The sequence below is a fragment of the Microcebus murinus genome, chromosome 3 (genome assembly GCF_040939455.1).
Source record: "Microcebus murinus isolate Inina chromosome 3, M.murinus_Inina_mat1.0, whole genome shotgun sequence".
NCBI classification, from domain to species: domain Eukaryota; kingdom Metazoa; phylum Chordata; class Mammalia; order Primates; family Cheirogaleidae; genus Microcebus; species Microcebus murinus.
This window is the reverse complement of record NC_134106.1, coordinates 36,735,225-36,752,067: the sequence shown is the minus strand read 5'-3', so window position 1 is coordinate 36,752,067 and position 16,843 is coordinate 36,735,225. Positions and strand designations below refer to the sequence as shown.

At 53.4% G+C, this 16,843-nt stretch overlaps 1 protein-coding gene and 1 long non-coding RNA gene across 2 annotated transcripts; both read left to right on the top strand.

Moving 5' to 3' along the window:
* The first annotated feature begins 847 nt into the window (after nt 1-847).
* On the top strand, nt 848-4,936 carry SIX2 (SIX homeobox 2). Its single transcript, XM_012756867.2, has 2 exons — nt 848-1,545; nt 3,626-4,936. Exons 1-2 carry the CDS (start codon nt 986-988, stop codon nt 3,954-3,956), a joined length of 891 nt encoding a protein of 296 aa, XP_012612321.1. The 5' UTR covers nt 848-985; the 3' UTR covers nt 3,957-4,936.
* A 4,879-nt stretch (nt 4,937-9,815) lies between these two features.
* Nucleotides 9,816-14,793, top strand: LOC142869957 (uncharacterized). The gene is made up of 2 exons (XR_012918484.1): nt 9,816-10,114; nt 14,616-14,793. It is a non-coding gene; the product is annotated as an uncharacterized LOC142869957 (long non-coding RNA).
* Nucleotides 14,794-16,843: the final 2,050 nt, after the last annotated feature.

Below are 16,843 nucleotides of genomic sequence, written 5' to 3'. Positions count from 1 at the left end.
CTCCTGAAGAGAATCTGCCCCGGGAAAAGCGACCCTGGGAGGGAAGAGGTGACGCAGGTGGGAACGGGGGCAGTGGGGGCACCCGGCAGGGCCTGGGAGAAGCTGTAGTGCCCTCCTTTGCTAATAACAACCCAAGTTTCTTTCCCACCCCGCCCCGGCTCCCTCCAACCCTCTCCCTCCCGTTCCTCCCGGGCACCCCCTTAAAGGATCCTCCGCCTTGTCTCGTCTTCCCTCCCCACTTCGATCCTCCCCTTTTCGTCTTCACGAGTCCCCATTCCGCCTCCCTCGCCTCCAGTGTCCTCCACCTCCCTTGTTCTTTGGGCGTCCGCCCCGTCAATCACCGCCGCCGCGGGCCTCTACCCGGCCGCTCTCCGCCTCCCAGGCTCTTGGAGCGCCTCCGGCTCCTATCTCCGGCCGCCCTCGCTACGCGCCGAACCCGGCGATCTGTCAGCGGAGCCGGCTGGGGGGAGCCGCCCGGCCCGCCGGGGCTCGGGTTACCAGTGACTGACAGCGTCTCCATGGCGAATAATTTGACTCCGACTATTGTCTGGCGCGGGCCGGCCCCGGGTCAGATAACCGGACCAATCAGGGCGCGGGCCGCCGTGCCTCATGCCCGCTTAGAATAATATTATTAAAAAAGCTGCGAGCCAGCTAGACGGGAGGGAGAGCTAGCAAGGAACGAGCGAGGCAGCGGCGGGCGGGCGCGGAGCATGCGGAGCGGCGCCCCGGGCGGCCCCCGGGCTCCGGCTAGGGCGCAGGCGAGGCGCGCAGGCGGCGGGGGCGTGGAGCTACTCGAGACCCGCGCCTGGCGCGGGGACGTACTGCTGTGACTCGGGGATCGCAGGGAGCCAGCGCCGAGCCTGGGCGCCCGGCCCGCCGGCTTCTCGGGACCGGACGGCCCGCACGGCCCGGCGGGAAGGCGCCCATGCGGGACTGTGCGGCGCGGTGAGGACGCGCGGGGGCGGGCGGGGCCGCAGCCGGCACCATGTCCATGCTGCCCACCTTCGGCTTCACGCAGGAGCAAGTGGCATGCGTGTGCGAGGTGCTGCAGCAGGGCGGCAACATCGAGCGGCTGGGCCGCTTCCTGTGGTCGCTGCCCGCCTGCGAGCACCTCCACAAGAATGAAAGCGTGCTCAAGGCCAAGGCCGTGGTGGCCTTCCACCGCGGCAACTTCCGCGAGCTCTACAAGATCCTGGAGAGCCACCAGTTCTCGCCGCACAACCACGCCAAGCTGCAGCAGCTGTGGCTCAAGGCGCACTACATCGAGGCGGAGAAGCTGCGCGGCCGGCCCCTGGGCGCCGTGGGCAAATACCGCGTGCGCCGCAAGTTCCCGCTGCCGCGCTCCATCTGGGACGGCGAGGAGACCAGCTACTGCTTCAAAGAAAAGAGTCGCAGCGTGCTGCGCGAGTGGTACGCACACAACCCTTACCCTTCACCCCGCGAGAAGCGTGAGCTGGCGGAGGCCACAGGCCTCACGACAACGCAGGTCAGCAACTGGTTCAAAAACCGGCGGCAGCGCGACCGGGCAGCAGAGGCCAAGGAAAGGTAAGTAGAGCTTCGGCGCCGGTTTCCCCGGGTCGAGGGAGGGATCACAGGGCTTCTGCCACCCATCGAGAGGCTCAAACTGGTCCTCCAGGCCCAGCCATACCCCAGCGGCAGCCTGGCCTGACCTGAGTAGCGCTCAGGTCTAGCTGGAGACCTGGCGGGCAGGGATTCGTCGGAAGCGGGCAAAGCAGTCCGGGAAGTTGTCAGCTAACTCCCTGATCGCTTTTGAGTAAACTGTGGAGAAGCGGGGAGCTTTGGGGGAGCAGCAGGACTGTGGGCCTGGATCCCCTGTCAAGTAGGCATGGCAGGCCAGACCTGAATGTCCTCCGAAGGATGGAGGGGTTTGGGCCCAGGTGGAAGCCAAGTTGCATATTTGTGGCTGGCCGTGCATCTCCTCAGCCTTAGCTCCAGACCAAGGTGTGATCTCTGTACGCCTTAGCTCCAGCCAAAGTGTCATCGGATGGGAACTTCCCTAGAATAACCTGAATGGGGGAAGGCCTGGGCCTGAATTTTCCTTGTCTAGATATGGAAGTTGAGAGTGAGTCCCTTATCCCACATAGAAAGGACCAAGAGGTGAAAGGATCCAGGGAGGAAGTGTAATCTCTAGGAAAGAAGAGAAATACCTGCCCCTCTCTACCTTGCTGGACCCAGCAGTCCTTCCCTGGCCCTCCAGGCCCTTGACCCTTCTCGAAGTCCCTACCCTCTTCAGGGGTTAGGTCGGTATGTTGGGAGTAAGTTGAGAGACACAGACGGCTGGGAGTTGTATGTCCTTGGGGAAACCCTGACTTCCTGAACTAGTCTGTTTGGCTGTTAGGCCCTTGTGACTGCTTGCCCTGTAGCCCCTCAGAACCCAAAATCTGGAGAGAAACTGTGGAAACAGAATCTAGCCTGAGAAAGCAAAACTTGGAGTTGGTGGTATGGGGCATGTGCAGCCCAGAGGTTGGATGATCCGGGTCGGGGTAGGGGGTCTAGACAGTGGGAAATAGATCTGGGGGATGGGGGAAGAGGTACAACAGGCTGGGCCCTGGTATCTGAGACCATGAGGTCGCAGTGTCCACAATGGTGAGATCTCAGCTCCCAGCCCTGTGGGAAGTTCCCACCCAGGAAAGCAGGGAAAAAAAATAGCCACTGAAGATGATTCTACCCAGAATTTCAAATATCCAAATCTGGGCAGGGGCCACCACTCAAAGACAGGGTAGGAGGGAGGTGGGTTCTGTCTGCTGGGCGCCCCTCCACCCAGACTGGCATGTGTCCAGATTCCTGGGTTCTCTAGGCCCCAGGTGAGAGCTACAGATCCAGGCCTTGAATTTCTGGTTATAAAAGCCCAAAAGTCTAGGCCAGGGTTAGCAGTCCCCTCCCTTCCTTCTCCCTTGTCCCAAGGGCTACCCTCCATGGCCCCAGCTTCTGGTCCCCAGCTGAAGTTTCTACTGTGCCACCTCGGAGTCCCCTCCCTAGCCCTAGCAAAGAGGACTCTCACAGGCCCTCCCAGTTTGGAGCTAGAGGGGAAGGACCCGTGGCCCCAGCAGCCTTCCCCAGCAAGGATCTCCCTGAGGGTGGAGAAAAGCAGAGGGAATGAAGGCCTGTGCCATGGTGAACTTCAAGTGGGGCCCTCAGCCTGGGACTTAGAGTTCCTCATCCTGTAGCCCCACTTCTACCCAGCAAGCCTAGCTTGTGGAGCCTAAGGTGATAAGAAAATCCAGGCATCTTCTCTTCATTCCTGCCCACTCCCCAACTCCAGGGAGCCCTGTTTCCCTGTCCCTCCTTCCTGAAAAGAAATGTTGGGGAAAGGCAGACGGGCAGGAAACACGGAGAACAGGAAAGATACATTCAAGAAATTGAGAGCGCGAGAGGTAGGTAGAATACAGATGGTACAGGGAGAGGGCTCGGGTGTTGAGAGATTGAGAGAACTGTGTGAAAGGAGAACCGGAGGCCAGGCCGAGAAAATGGTAGAAACCGAAAACACCCGCAGGCAGCGCGGCGATTCTGGCTCCCTAGTTAGGCGACAGGCTCCAGCTGAGTGAGATGGCGCCGAGTGGCTCAATTTCCCCGCTGATCGGCAGCTTTCCTCCTCCACTTGCAGGGAAAACAGCGAGAACTCCAGTTCCAACAGCCACAACCCGCTGGCTTCGTCGCTGAACGGCAGCGGCAAGTCGGTGTTAGGGAGCTCGGAGGACGAGAAGACTCCGTCGGGGACGCCAGACCACTCGTCGTCCAGCCCCGCGCTGCTGCTCAGCCCGCCGCCGCCACCCGGGCTGCCGTCCCTGCACAGCCTGGGCCACCCTCCGGGCCCTAGCGCGGTGCCAGTGCCCGTGCCCGGCGGAGGCGGCGCGGACCCGCTGCAACACCACCACGGCCTGCAGGACTCCATCCTCAACCCGATGTCGGCCAACCTCGTGGACCTGGGCTCCTAGAACCCCGCTTGCCTTGACGCGCGGGCCTTCCGGGCTTGGCGCGGGGGACCGAGAGAGCGGTGTTCGAGGGCGCCCCGCGCCGGCGGCCTCACCAGGTACTGAGAGACCCGCACGCTGAGCGGGCAGAACCGCCGGCCTCGCAGGGCGGATGGCTGTCTGTTTTAGTGCTTGTTCGGGATTTATTTTCAACGTTTTCTTTTGAGATCCTTTGGAGGCTGGGGAACGGGGTCTCCAACCAGAGAAGGGAATAAATTATACACCATTCTTCTTCTCTCTCTCCTGATCTTCTCCCTTTCTTTCTGTAACCCTCTCTTGCTTTCCCTTGCCTTGTCCCCCTTCTTTCTCTGAATTCTCTACTTTCTTCTCTTTCTTCTCTCTCTCCCCTTCTTGCTCTGCCCCCTTTTCTGTGTCTGTTTCCTTCTAGATTTCTGACTTGCCAATACCCCACCCTGTGTGTCTGTCTCTGTCTCTCTCTCTGTCTCTCCCTATCCCTCTCCTCACCTGCCAGTCTCTTGCCCTCTGTTTCTTGGCCCTGAGGTCTGTACTCCTCAATCGTTCTCCTCCTGCCTGGTGTTTGTTCGCCTCTTCCCCATCTCTCACTCCCAGACTGGCAAGCAGAAGAAAGACCGGGCCTTTGAACTTAGTTGTCTCCCAAGGCCCTCCCCCCAACCCCAGGGGTTAGTGGGGCTGCAGGTGTCAGCGTTTTGCTCAGTAACTGAAGTGAAAGAGAAAGGGTGGTGTCACAGAAGCCCCTGAATGCCCCCGGCCCCCTCGTGGCGCTCGTCCCTCCCGCTCTCTCTGCGTTGCGCCCTCCTCTTCCTCCCGGGACTGTGGCCTCAGCGCTCCAGGCAGAGCGTGCCTCCTGAGCTGCGGACTTGACCTCTCCCTGTTATGCCCTCATGTGAATGTTCTTCGAGAAATATTTCTGCTTTTATTTTATAATAAAATTAGAAATCGTAAATATATATGGTTATATACCACGAGGCCCGCTGGCCAGGAGTGCAGCAGTGTCTAATTTCCCTTCTAGGACTCGAAACCCCGGGTGGGCCGTTCTGGGCTGCGATGCTCTGGTGAGTCCCCAAAATCGGGAGATACCTTCCTACACACAAGGTGAAGGGACTGAAAACTCTGAAACCTCCTCCCTCAGAGTCCTCGTCCTTTTCTGGTCTGGGAAAGCTCCCTGCAGAAGCGGGGAGGGGGCGGCCCGCTTCTCTCCCTACCCCGCGACCGCGACCGTGCAGAGCCCTCCGCCGGCTTCTTCTTCACCTGGGGGGTCGCGGTGGGAGTGAAAAGCGACGTGCGGGGGACGGGTGTACATGTGATGGGAGATGCCAACGCTAGGGAACAAATCGGGCACCAGAAGGTCTCCGACGCGCGGGCCTTTGACATGGTCGCAGTCCCCCAAACCGAGCGCGACGCACTGGGCAGATTTGCTGGCCCAGAACGGCCGGCCGCTGAGACCTAAGCTCCAGGCGCTCAGCCTGGGGGGTGCGTGTGTGGCGGTGGAGCAAAGGTCCCCGAGCTCGCAAACCTGCTTCTGTCGGTTTGCAGTGGACATTGAGGGAAGGGATAGGGGACGAGGGAAATCAGAATCCGTGCGGTTGGCGGGGGGAGATGCGTGTTCTAGATGGGAGCAAGCGGACGCCTGGGCTCAGCGGGTCAGGCGGCGGCGCCTCCGCGCAGTGCGCCTAGGAGCTCCTGTGGCTGTAAGTTAACCTGCAGCGCCCCCTCCCCTAGGGGTTCCAGCCCCCTCTTTAAGCGACACGTCTAAGCCGGTCTGGGCAGACCTGAAGCGGGCAGGACTCCTAGAGGAAGAAGTTGAGGAAGAGTCTCAGGTCGCGGTGGCTGTAGGTTCTGAACACGTCCCTCCTCTGCGGCCAGGACGCCGTGGGCCGGGCCTGCTGTCTCGCCACGGGAAGGGTTGGAGGAGATGAGGCATTTGTCGGCGGAGATCCTAGAGCGCTGGGACCTCTCTGTACTTTTCCTTTCTGGTAAATAGGTGCTTTCTGGTAAAATTGGAATAGCGTCACAAGACGCTTTCTCTCGAACTTTCTAAGTATCAAAGATTCCTTCCCAGTTGAGACAGGCTTGGACTCGGGCAGCTGGGCAGGCTAAGGGCCGGGGAAGCTACACCTCAGCGTTGACTCTGTGCAGGCCTGGAGGTCAAGGGAATACGGAGGAGGCTGGGACTGCTCCGCATGGCTGGAGACCTCCGGTCTGGTCTGGGACTGCACTAAGAGCCCCTCCACCTCTGCACCCCAAGAGGAATTCCAGCCGGGGAAACTCCTGCGCCTCTCCAGGAGAGGCGAGGCTCTGCTCTCAGGGGACTACTCAGGTTTGTGCTTGTAAGGAACTGATCTGTGCTTGTAAGACCTGAACACCCCAACCTCTGCTGACTGGCATGGTGAACAGCTGGCCACTGCCTGAGGGTCCAAAGAGACTCGTGGAGCCACCTTGCAACAGCCCAGCCATCCAGACAGGACTTGGTGATGCCCTGTTCTTGGCGCCAGAACCTACTCTTCGCCATGCCTACTCTGGGGAGGAGGCAAACACAGTAGCTCCTTTATCCCAGATCACCCCTACCCAGCCCCCATTCTGACTCTCACACTCACAGGAGAGCAGGCTCTGTACCAACATTCACAAGGACACATACATACACATTGAACATAAATTCCATTCACCATTATTGAGAGCCTGCTGTGTGCCAGGCATGGTGGATGGCACCAAAACCTCTCACCCGCTCACACATAGCAGCCAACCAGGGAAGCACACAGACCAGATCTGTCACATACACGCTCACCTGCATGCACACAAACACAGAGAAGCAAGCACACACAGACCCTCACCCCATTTTCAGACACAACTGCATGTGCCTCAGGCACTCCCCCACTGATATATATGTGAGATACATGCACAAATGAACCCCTCTTGTATGCATGTACTCACACATAAAAACACACATACACACAGCATGCTTCTCCCAAGAAACACAAAGGACAAGACCCAGCCTTGCAGCACTGCTTGCTGAGAAAGCCTTGGCACCTCACTGCTTGGTCCCAGGGAAAAATGGTCCCAGCGCCAGGCGACAGCCCCTCTGGGATCTCAACCAAAGGCAAGCTCTGGGAGGCCGCCCAATCACTGGAGTTTGCCTGGAGTTCTCACCTACCAGTAGGGGGCAGGTGCCAGTCTCCAGGCTTTATTAGTAAAGTGAATCCTGGTAGAGCAGCGGTACTTGTTGCAACTTCCCTCTTTCCTCCTCCTTGGAAAGCTAACCCCAAAAATATCATGCAGAAAATATTATGGGAGTTAGGTCTTATGCAGAAGGTCTGGAAATAAATCTGAGCAGCTACTCACTCGCCCACCACATAAATCTATACAAGCCAGTCCTCCATTCCACACCAGGCAAGACCGAGCTGCTGCCTCAACAACCATCGCAAGCCACCTGCACATAACGTAGGCACAGATGTTGCCTGCTGAATGCAGCCACTTCCCATTGGCATCCACTGCATAGGATTCCCAGAGGCTTGTCACCCCTCCACCACCACCCATCCCCTTGCCCCCATCGGATGCTGAGGAAGCCATGATTTTGTTTCAACAACCTAAAGGGACCCAGTGACTAAAGCACTGAGAGTCTCCCTTTCTGTATCCTTGACCATGTTTGCTATCAGACACCCTTCATTTGTTCCCAACCAGGTTCCCTACCCACGCAGCCCTTTAGAGCAGAAACTCTATGAAGAAGGTAGAATCCAGCTCTCGGGTAGCTGCCTGGACCTGAGCAAGGAAATCTGCCTGGGGGTGTAAAAGGGCAGAGGGCAGAGAGGAGCATGTGGGGCTCACAGTTCATCCCCGTTTGTCTCTTCCCCACCCCACGGCCCTCGCTAGGACTTGGGTCAGGATCCTCCAGCCCCTATCCCAAGGTGCAAATTGAGGGAGTGGCAGGCCTGCCTGGGCAGCAGGTGGTGGTGTCATGTAGCACCAGGAAAGGTTAAACAGAGCCAGGGAGATCTGGGGAGAGAACATGGGGCTACTCTATCCTCGGTTATTCTAGTCCTTGTATGAAATACAATTTCGGCCAATGAAATAAAGGGGGGCTTCGGAGTAAGGACGCAGGTATTGGTCTCCACCAGCACCCACGGCAGGCCTGGATGCTGCCGGAGTCGGAAGGAAGGGAGATAAATAAATGTTTTTGTGTGGAGGGACCAAGGAGGAGATGAACTTGTGACTGGGCCCCTTGCTTTCTTCGTGTTCCCACGCCAGATCTATGGCTTCAGTCCTTTGGGCGCTCAACGCTGCCTAGGGCACGCTAGAGGGGAACCGCGGCCCAGTGCCCAGTGCGTGAGGATGTCTTGGAAGATGTGAACAGGCATGAAAGTGTGTGTGCTCGAAAGAAAGAGGGAGAAAAAAAGCGCCAGTGAGCGCAGACCAGGCAGACGTCCGCCTTGGGAGGATGGCAATTTTTGAGAACACGGGTGTGAGGATGAGCCCATGAGAGCCTGGGCAAGTCTGAGCGCTCGGCTCATAAGCAGATGCGCCTGGACTGGAGGAGGACCAGCCTCTCCTCTCGTGCCGCCTGAACCCAACCCCGCCGCTTGGCCGTGGGCCTGGTGAGCAGGGAGGGAACGAGGAACTGCGGGTCTCTTGGGTCAGTGGGCGGGCGAAGGAGCCAAGTCTGGTCCCGAAAGACCTTGAGTCCAGGTGTCAGGGTCAAGGTCTGAATCTCTTCTCAAAACCCCGCAGTGCCTGTGCGGCTGGAACTCGGACATGGTTTCTCCTGGGTTGCGGGTGTGGAGTTGGAGTGTAGAGGTATATTAAGTGCCCTCCAGTGGGGCGAGTTTTCCACTCCGTTTCCCCACAGTCTCAGCGGCGAGGCTGCTCCCTCGCCTGGTACAATGCCTGCGCCGTGCGCCCTGCCGTGGAGTCTCAGAAATACCGTTAAGGGTGATCCGAAGAAGGCCCTCCTCACAGAGCTCAAGAGGCTCCCCTAGTTGCCTCAAAGGCCCCCTTTCCTGAAAGGACCCACAAAGCCGAGAGGCCAGCACAACTGTGAATGTGTAGGGCGAGGCCTTCCTTAGGAAACTTGCAACCCTTGTCACGGCTAAATGAGGAACTACCAGCGGCCCCCGGATCTGCCTAGAGCGCCCGCGCGTCCTCCCCGGCTGAGTATCGTGTACGGACCCGCCGCGGGTCGGCTGCGGGGAGGAATACAGGGCTCCGCTTGCCCTCTGCGACCCAGGCCTCCCAGGTCCCTCCTGCGCCCCGCGCTCGGCTTTCTGGGGGCGAGTATCCTTTGCACTGCTGGGGTTACGAAGCTCTGGGGGCTGAGGGCAGGGGAGCTGGGGACAGCGGGGCGGGGCAGCCCTATTCCCTCCAGCCCCTTGAGCCAGCGGCCAGAGGTAGGACAGGCATGGGAGCCGCAGGCTTCAAAGCCATCGCAACTCCGTCATTCCCGGTAGCCATCTGACTCAGGGGACTGCACCTCTGCCTGTCCAGGCCAGCCTGGCCCACGCTTGGGATTCTGAAGTCCTGCAGGCGAGTGCTGCCTCCGCCGCCCGGCGGTGAGTCTGGCTTGAGCCGCTGGAGGCCCTACAGTGACCCGCCTTGTCAGACGGGAAGGCGAGAGCAGCGGTGCGGCGGACCAGCGAGCTGCCCGCCCTCCATCCCCTTCCGCCAGGGCTGTTCCAAGAGCCCGAGTCGGTTCGCTCGGCCAGGCGCTCTCCCTCGCCCAAAAACTCGTTGTTGGCAGAATTAGTCCAGTAACTCGCCCTGAGCCGTGGAGACGCTGCTCCAAGGTGCCTTCCTGGCCCCCAGACTGACGGCATAACCGGCCATTTCTTGAACGCGTAATGGGCGTCAGGACCTTGACACACCTGCTATCTGTTTCTCAGCGACCATACAAAGAAGCCACTCTTACTGGTAGAAGAAACTGAGGCGCCAGATTCGGGAACTTGCCGGAGCCACGCTTCACAGCGGCAAGACGGGCGTTTGAACTTGGTCTCAGAGTCTGCCGCGCACGTTCTTCCCAGGTCGCCGGCTGCGTGCGAGCGAGCGCGGTGCCCCGGATTGCGGTGGCGCCTGGTCCCGGAGCTCCGGGTGGCAGGCCGGGCGTGCTGAGCCCTGGGGGACCAGGACGGCTCTCAGCAGCCAGGGCCAAACGAAAAGTAAGACTAGGGCTGGCCTGAGGCGGAGCGGAGGTAGGGAAACTCGCGGCCTGTCACAGTGAGAGTTTATCTCTGCAACAATTCGGAATAATTACTGTTTCCTCACTAGCCCTCTGCTATGTAGACGTGACTCAAGGTCGAGCAGCACCAAGGGGTTTTCGACCAGTGCAGAGTAAAGGTGGAACCTTGTGGCCTCAGGGTCAGCATCCTGCTGCCTCTCTCTTCCACCTCCCCCTGCGGCCCCGCCCCCTCCCAGCCACTCAGCTCGGTTAGATGAGGCAGATTCAGGGACTCTGAGCGGCTGAGCCATTAGTCCTTGGTGGGACGTCCCCCTTTTTGCCCTTTCCTCCCCCATTAACCCCACCTTGTTCCTTCAGGGACATGGTTCTCGGCCTCAGAGGCAGTATATTAAAGCGTCATGACATTCATTCCTGGAGTGCCAGTAGGCTAGGGTGGGAGGACGAGTCTAGACCCTGCTCTCTAAAGACCAGAGCAGACCTGGCCTTACGTGATCCTTCTGCCTAGGCTTCGCTAAGTGCTAGGGTTACAGGCTTGAGCCACCTCACCCAGCCTGACACATAACATCTTGATACTCACTTTCTCATCTGTCAAATGAGGATAAGAATTACTTTCTTGCCTACCCTATATAATTGCGAATATTAAATAATGGGATGTTTGTGAAACTGTTGACACTCTGCAAGATGCCATATAAATGCTAGCAGCTATTAAATATTTATATTACTTTGCCTTTACAAACTATTCTGCTTTACTACTTTTCTATTTCACTCTGACCCCCTTTCTCCTACCCCATCAGGGTGGGGCCTCTTCCCTCCAGAAGGAAAGGGAAAGTGACTCTCACTCCTGGTTTGCTTCCTTCAGCCTGCCTCACCCTCTGCCCACGCCCTCACTTCCCTAGGCTTGGATGGGTGACCTCCTTCATCAGTTCAAATGTCTCATGGTGGCTTTCCAGGGTCCCCTGACCCTTATCTTGAAACTGACAGAATTACCCAGCTCCGTGAAATCATCAAAGAACTTGTACCATGGATATCTCTCTGCAGGGTAGAGAAGAGGATGAGGATTCCAGTGGGGACTGTGTGTGTGTGTGTGTGTGTGTGTGTGTGTTTAGGGGGGGATGGGCGGAGATGGGCCAGGTCTGTTCTGGTCTGGTGGGAGAATCACTTGAGGTCAGGAGTTTGAGACCAGCCTGAGCAATGTAGTGAGACTCTGTCTCTATGAAAAATATAAAAATTAGCTGGGTGTGGTGGTGCACACCTGTAGTCCCAGCTACTCGGGAGGCTGAGGCAGGAGAATCACTTGAACCCAGGAGACTGAAGTTGTAGTGAGCTGTGATGATGCCACTATACTCTAGCCCAGGCAACCAAGGAAGACTGTCTAAAAAAAAAAAAAAAAAAAGGATGTTATGTGTGGCTTTCCTGAGGTCCCAGGCTTAGTGCAGGCTCTCTCTATATCATTGTTGAGCTGACATGTTGAGTTCTGGGGAACTCAATATGCGTAGGTACCAAAGCAGCCAAAAGACTAAAGATGGTCCCCTGGGTTTGGGGAAAGGATGCAGAGAGATAGCAGCTATCATGGAGGTCTAGGTGATGCTACAGAGACTTAAATGGACCTCAAAATCAGAGCAACTTGCCTCTGAAATAACTAATGGAACTAAAGGAATGCCTGAGGCCACTCCCTACAAAGGAAGCTTGAGGAAGTGGACAGAACTGAGAACTAGAGAACTGAGAACTCTTTCTGGGTTCAGGACCCGTCAGTTAAGGCTCTCAGCAAATGAGCTGGGAGCCAAAGATTTCCTTAAAACATGCGTAAGAATTTTGTGAGTGGTTCCCAAAGGGTTTTTTTTTAACTAGAGAAAATGGGAAGAAACTCAAGACTTTTGTTTACTTGGAAAGACTAGACCCTGATGTCAGTTTGAAGCCTTAGGTGTAGAAGTCAAGACTCGCTTTATCAATTATTTATTATTCCTTAAAGGAGCAGGTAAAACGATCACCCTGAAGGCAAATAATATTCAATAGGAACAGATGGGGAGGGAAGTAGGGACCAGGCAGGAGTGAGTAAAGGCAAAGCTTCAGAGAAAGGGTGAAGAAGGTGGCAGTCCAGAATAGCTGGGGCCAAGGCACAGTTTCCGGGGTTAGGCAGGCATCAGTGAGCAGGCAGCACTTCTCTCCCGAGAGACTAGGAACCAGGAGCCAGGCACGGCACAAAGAGAGAGTGTCACTTCACCTGGAGGCACCTGAGATGTGTTGAGCACCAAGGAAAGACTGCAAATCCCACTGTCCTTGGTAACTATGGAAACAAAAACCTACCTCCAGCTCAAAGTCTACCCAGCACAGGAGAAGAGACTGTGTAAGGTGTTGCTGTAACAAATACCAAAACTGAGCTTATTTCTCTTTCAAATAATAGTCCAATGGAGTGTTTCTGGTCAGGAGGTGGTTTCCCAAGGGGTGATTCAAGGACAAACGTTCTTTTATCAAGCGGTTCCATCCTTAGCTAGGACCTTAGAAAACTTTGCATTTAGTTGCAGGGTGGGTGAGGAGTGTGGAGGATGGACGTGGGAGGTGGGGGGCGGGCTGGCTTAGAAGTGGTGCACATCACTTTCACTCATTTTTTTGTTGGATGGAGCTTAGTTACAAGACCAACCCAACTGCAAGGGAAGCTACCTGTGAACAGGAGAACAAAATCCCTGAAAAAGGATTTACAGAGCCTGTATGAAGGGTTGGTCAGTTCTCAGTGATTTCAGAAGAGGGGCATCTGTGCTCTGTAAAGTTTCCTTTTTCCGTGCATTTGTATTTATTGTTGCTGCTTTTACTATTGTGATGATTGTGTAGTGTTTTTTTGAAGGGGTTGTTTATTTAATTTGTTGTGTTTTTTTGTTTGTTTGTTTGTTTTTACTTATCTAGGTTTTTCTGTAGTGAAGAATACATGTGGAGATACTTACATGAGATACCACTCCTACAAGTGACTACAAGTCACTTCATTTCTCTGGATCTCATTTTCCTCATTGTTGTGTAGTATATTAATTTGGACAAGTTGCAGCTGGAAGCGATTTAAAGAAAAACAAACGAGAGTGGCTTAAGCAAAATAGAAGATTATTTCTCTCACACATTGAAGTGTAGGTAAGCCACCTAGGCTTAGTGCAAAGTCAAGCTCCTCCTACTTAGTTGCTGCACTGTGCATGACCTGAACCTCATGTCCCAAGATGGCAGCAGGAGGGAGGAAGGAATGAAGAAGAAGGTAAAGTAATGTGTACATTGTCTTCTGAGAAAGATTCCTAGAGGCTGCCACACAATATCCCATTGGCCAGAACCTAGTGGCATGATCACACTACACTGCCAGGAAGACTGTAAAATGTGGGTTTTATTTAAGATAGTCATGTACAATTAAAATCCAGCAATTCTGTTCTGGAAGAAGAAAAGAAGAATGGATATTGGAGACACTGCCTCTGAATTCATAGGGAGTTGGACTTGGTGATCTCCAAGGACCTTTCCTGCTGTTCTGAATTTGTATAAAAGCAATAACAACTAAAACAACAGCAAAGTGCAAAGAACAAAGAAAGTTGCTTTAAAAAACTAAAGCAATTTGTCAACAAAAACTATGGCTAACTTATTTGTAAAGTTAAAAATCACATTAAGAGTCTGGGCCTGGTGGCTCAAGCCTGTAATCCTAGCACTCTGGCAGGAGGATTGCTTGAGGTCAGGAGTTTGAGATCAGCCTGAGCAAGAGCAAGACCCCGTCTCTACTAAAAATAGAAAAAATTAGCCGGGCATGGTGGCGCGTGCCTGTAGTCCCAGCTACCCAGGAGGCTGAGGCAGGAGGATCACTTGAGCCCAGGAGTTTGAGGTTGCCGTGAGCTAGGCTGACACCATGGCACTCTAGCCCGGGAAACAGAGTGAGACTATGTCACAAAAAAAAAAAAAAAAAAAAAAAAAAATCACATTAAGAAAAATACCCCCCCCCCCAGTTTATATAAATGTAGTTTCAGAATCCTATTCACTAGATCTCCTTACAGTGGGTCAATTGCTCATTATTTTCCCATGCATTCATATGGTGATGTTCTCTGGAAATGTGGAAAAATATTGGGGGGATCTGTAACTTATTTCATTGCTAATAGAATAGTGAATGCTGCAGAAAATTTTCTCTAACTAGCCATGTAACCATAGGAGAATCACTCCATTCCTTCCTTCATTTATTTATCCATTCACTCATTAATCTCTTCCATTATTTAGTAAATATTTTCTCAGTACTTCTATCTGCTTTGTACCAGATATGGGGATATAAATATCGTTTTCCCCTCATCTTCATTAGAAACAGAACTGTAGCTGGCATATGGCTGACACCTTTCCTAGCCTCTCTTGCAGTTAAGTGCAGCCCAGTGACTGTTTTCTAGAAAGAAATGTGAGTGAACACAATGTAGGTCACTTTGAGATGTGACTCATGAAATCTCCCATGTTTGCTTCCTCGTACTCTTTCTCCCTTCTCACAGGCTAGAATGGCAATGACCAGAGTCACCTTGAAAGCCATGCATTGAAGATGGCAGAGCTACCATTAGCTTGGGGCCCTGAGTGACTACGTGAAATAGAGCACTGAAACCATCCCCCAACCTGGAACAGCTACCATGGATTAAGTAAGAGAAAAATAAACTTCTTTTGTGTTTGAGCCAACACATTTTGGGATCCATCTGTTATAACAATTTAGTCTAAGTCAGCCCCAGAGTATGACTAACCCCAGTAGGCACCACTCACACTACTTTATGTGCCCCTAATTTATGTGCACACTAATTTATGTGAATTAGGAGCACAGCAACCTAATTCATAAACTAGATAGATGTGATGTGCTTGCCAGGCAGACAATCCCCTATGTAGAGAGATGGCTGGATCTGTGTCCTCATTTGTAGTGGGAAGTTATCCTCTCCAACCATACATGTGTGATTCTCTGGGGTAGACCACAGCAAGTGGCAGAGAACTCTAAAAGAATAGACTCTTCTAGAACCAATGGTTTGAAAGAGAATGCCGTTTTCCCAGAAGCCAGGGAGGGTGGCAGCCTGTGCAAGAGTTCTAAGAATTCTTTTCTTCATCTGTAAGAATGGGAGTGGGCAGAGAGGAAGAGGTGTAGGGAGGGATCAACTGACACTAGCACTTAAGAATAATGGAAAAGATGAAATTCTGACCCACACAGAGCAAGCTGCACACATCTCCCAGGCTTATTTTACAGAGATCGCATTAGGTGGGGGGAGAATCAGGAGATCTGGGATTTTACCTCAATCCCCACCTTCCTGTGTGACCTTGAGCAAGACTCTCTGAACTTCAGTTCCCTAACAGTAAAGGCAGAGAGGAATATCCATGGCCTCTCATTCCATAGACGTGATGGAAGAAATCTGATCAGTGTGGAAATCAGCCTGGAATCCTTGGAAGAAAGACCTTGAGAATAATGGCATAGATAAGAGCATTGTTCCTTTAGAAGTCATATAAAATTTGGCAATACTTACACTATTACTCTAAATGTGGGTTGGAGGACAACTCTTTAAACCTATTGTCTTTGAGCTGCTGTGCTGGGATTTTAAAATTAGTTTTTTGGGGGAAGAACCTCCAGTGAAAATGCCAGAATTGTAACAGAAGAAATGGCTTGAAAAAAATGGCAAAAATGTTTTATGTCTCTTTAAAATGTCCCCCACTCCTTTTGGAGAGCTAGGACCTACATCCCTGCCTCAGACCAGTGATCAGAAGGGGCAGGGGAGTGTCCTTTGTTCTTTGTGCCACAGAAGACGGGATTAATCCAGGTGGAGGTCACAAGATTTTCTTAGCTGAAGATGGGATTGATCAGAACCTTTAAAAACTCCATACTTCTGCTCAGAAGCAGGACGCTGGTACTTTGATATGGGAGTCTGCCTCATTCTTCTGATGCAGCCTTGGGGACAAGTGCCAAACTTTTGGTAACAGAATAAGTAACTCCAAAGCCCATCCCTCCATAAAAGCAATGAAATAATACGATCAGAATCAACTTTTCAGAACTCTGGAAACCAGCTAAAACCTTGCCGCAACCCAACTTATTCATGAAGGCAGCTGAATTTCAGTAAGAACAGAGAGCTTTGTGGAATTTTGAGTTACCCTAGCCCCATCTCTTGCTCACCATCTAAGAAGTAGTCTTGAAAATAATAGTCCACATTCTCAGAACCAATACAGGAAGGAGCAGAATGGACCTTATTCACAAATTGTCCTTAGTTGATCTGTCTGGTAGCTCCCTTGAAGTCTTGTTCAAAAAGGCTTGGCTTTGTCTTGACTGCCTGACTGGGACTTGCCCTGTGCCAAAGCCACTGCCAAGGGGCATTTATCAAAAACATTACAGGCAAATGCTTTAGTTACTACTGCCTGAGGCAATGGATAACAGTTGAGCAAACAATAGACTTACCCAAAAGCTTGGGAGGAAAGGCTTTGGGAAATAAGAGCTTCAGGGATTAAGGGCTTTGTAAAGCTTCAACATATTCTTGGGAATCTAGAAGACCATGTACATACCCAAAGCTGTATGCATGCCCAGAAAAGACCTGAAAAGGCTCTAAGCTCTTACCTCTGGTTGACCTTGAGGCTCTGCACAAGCAGAATTTAAAAGCTAAGGTAGAGTTGTAAAATTATTGGTTGAATGTTGAAGACATGCCCAACATGCACAGAATCCCTCTGCAAAGATAGTGTTTTTTTGGTTCTAAGTGTTTAAGGAAAC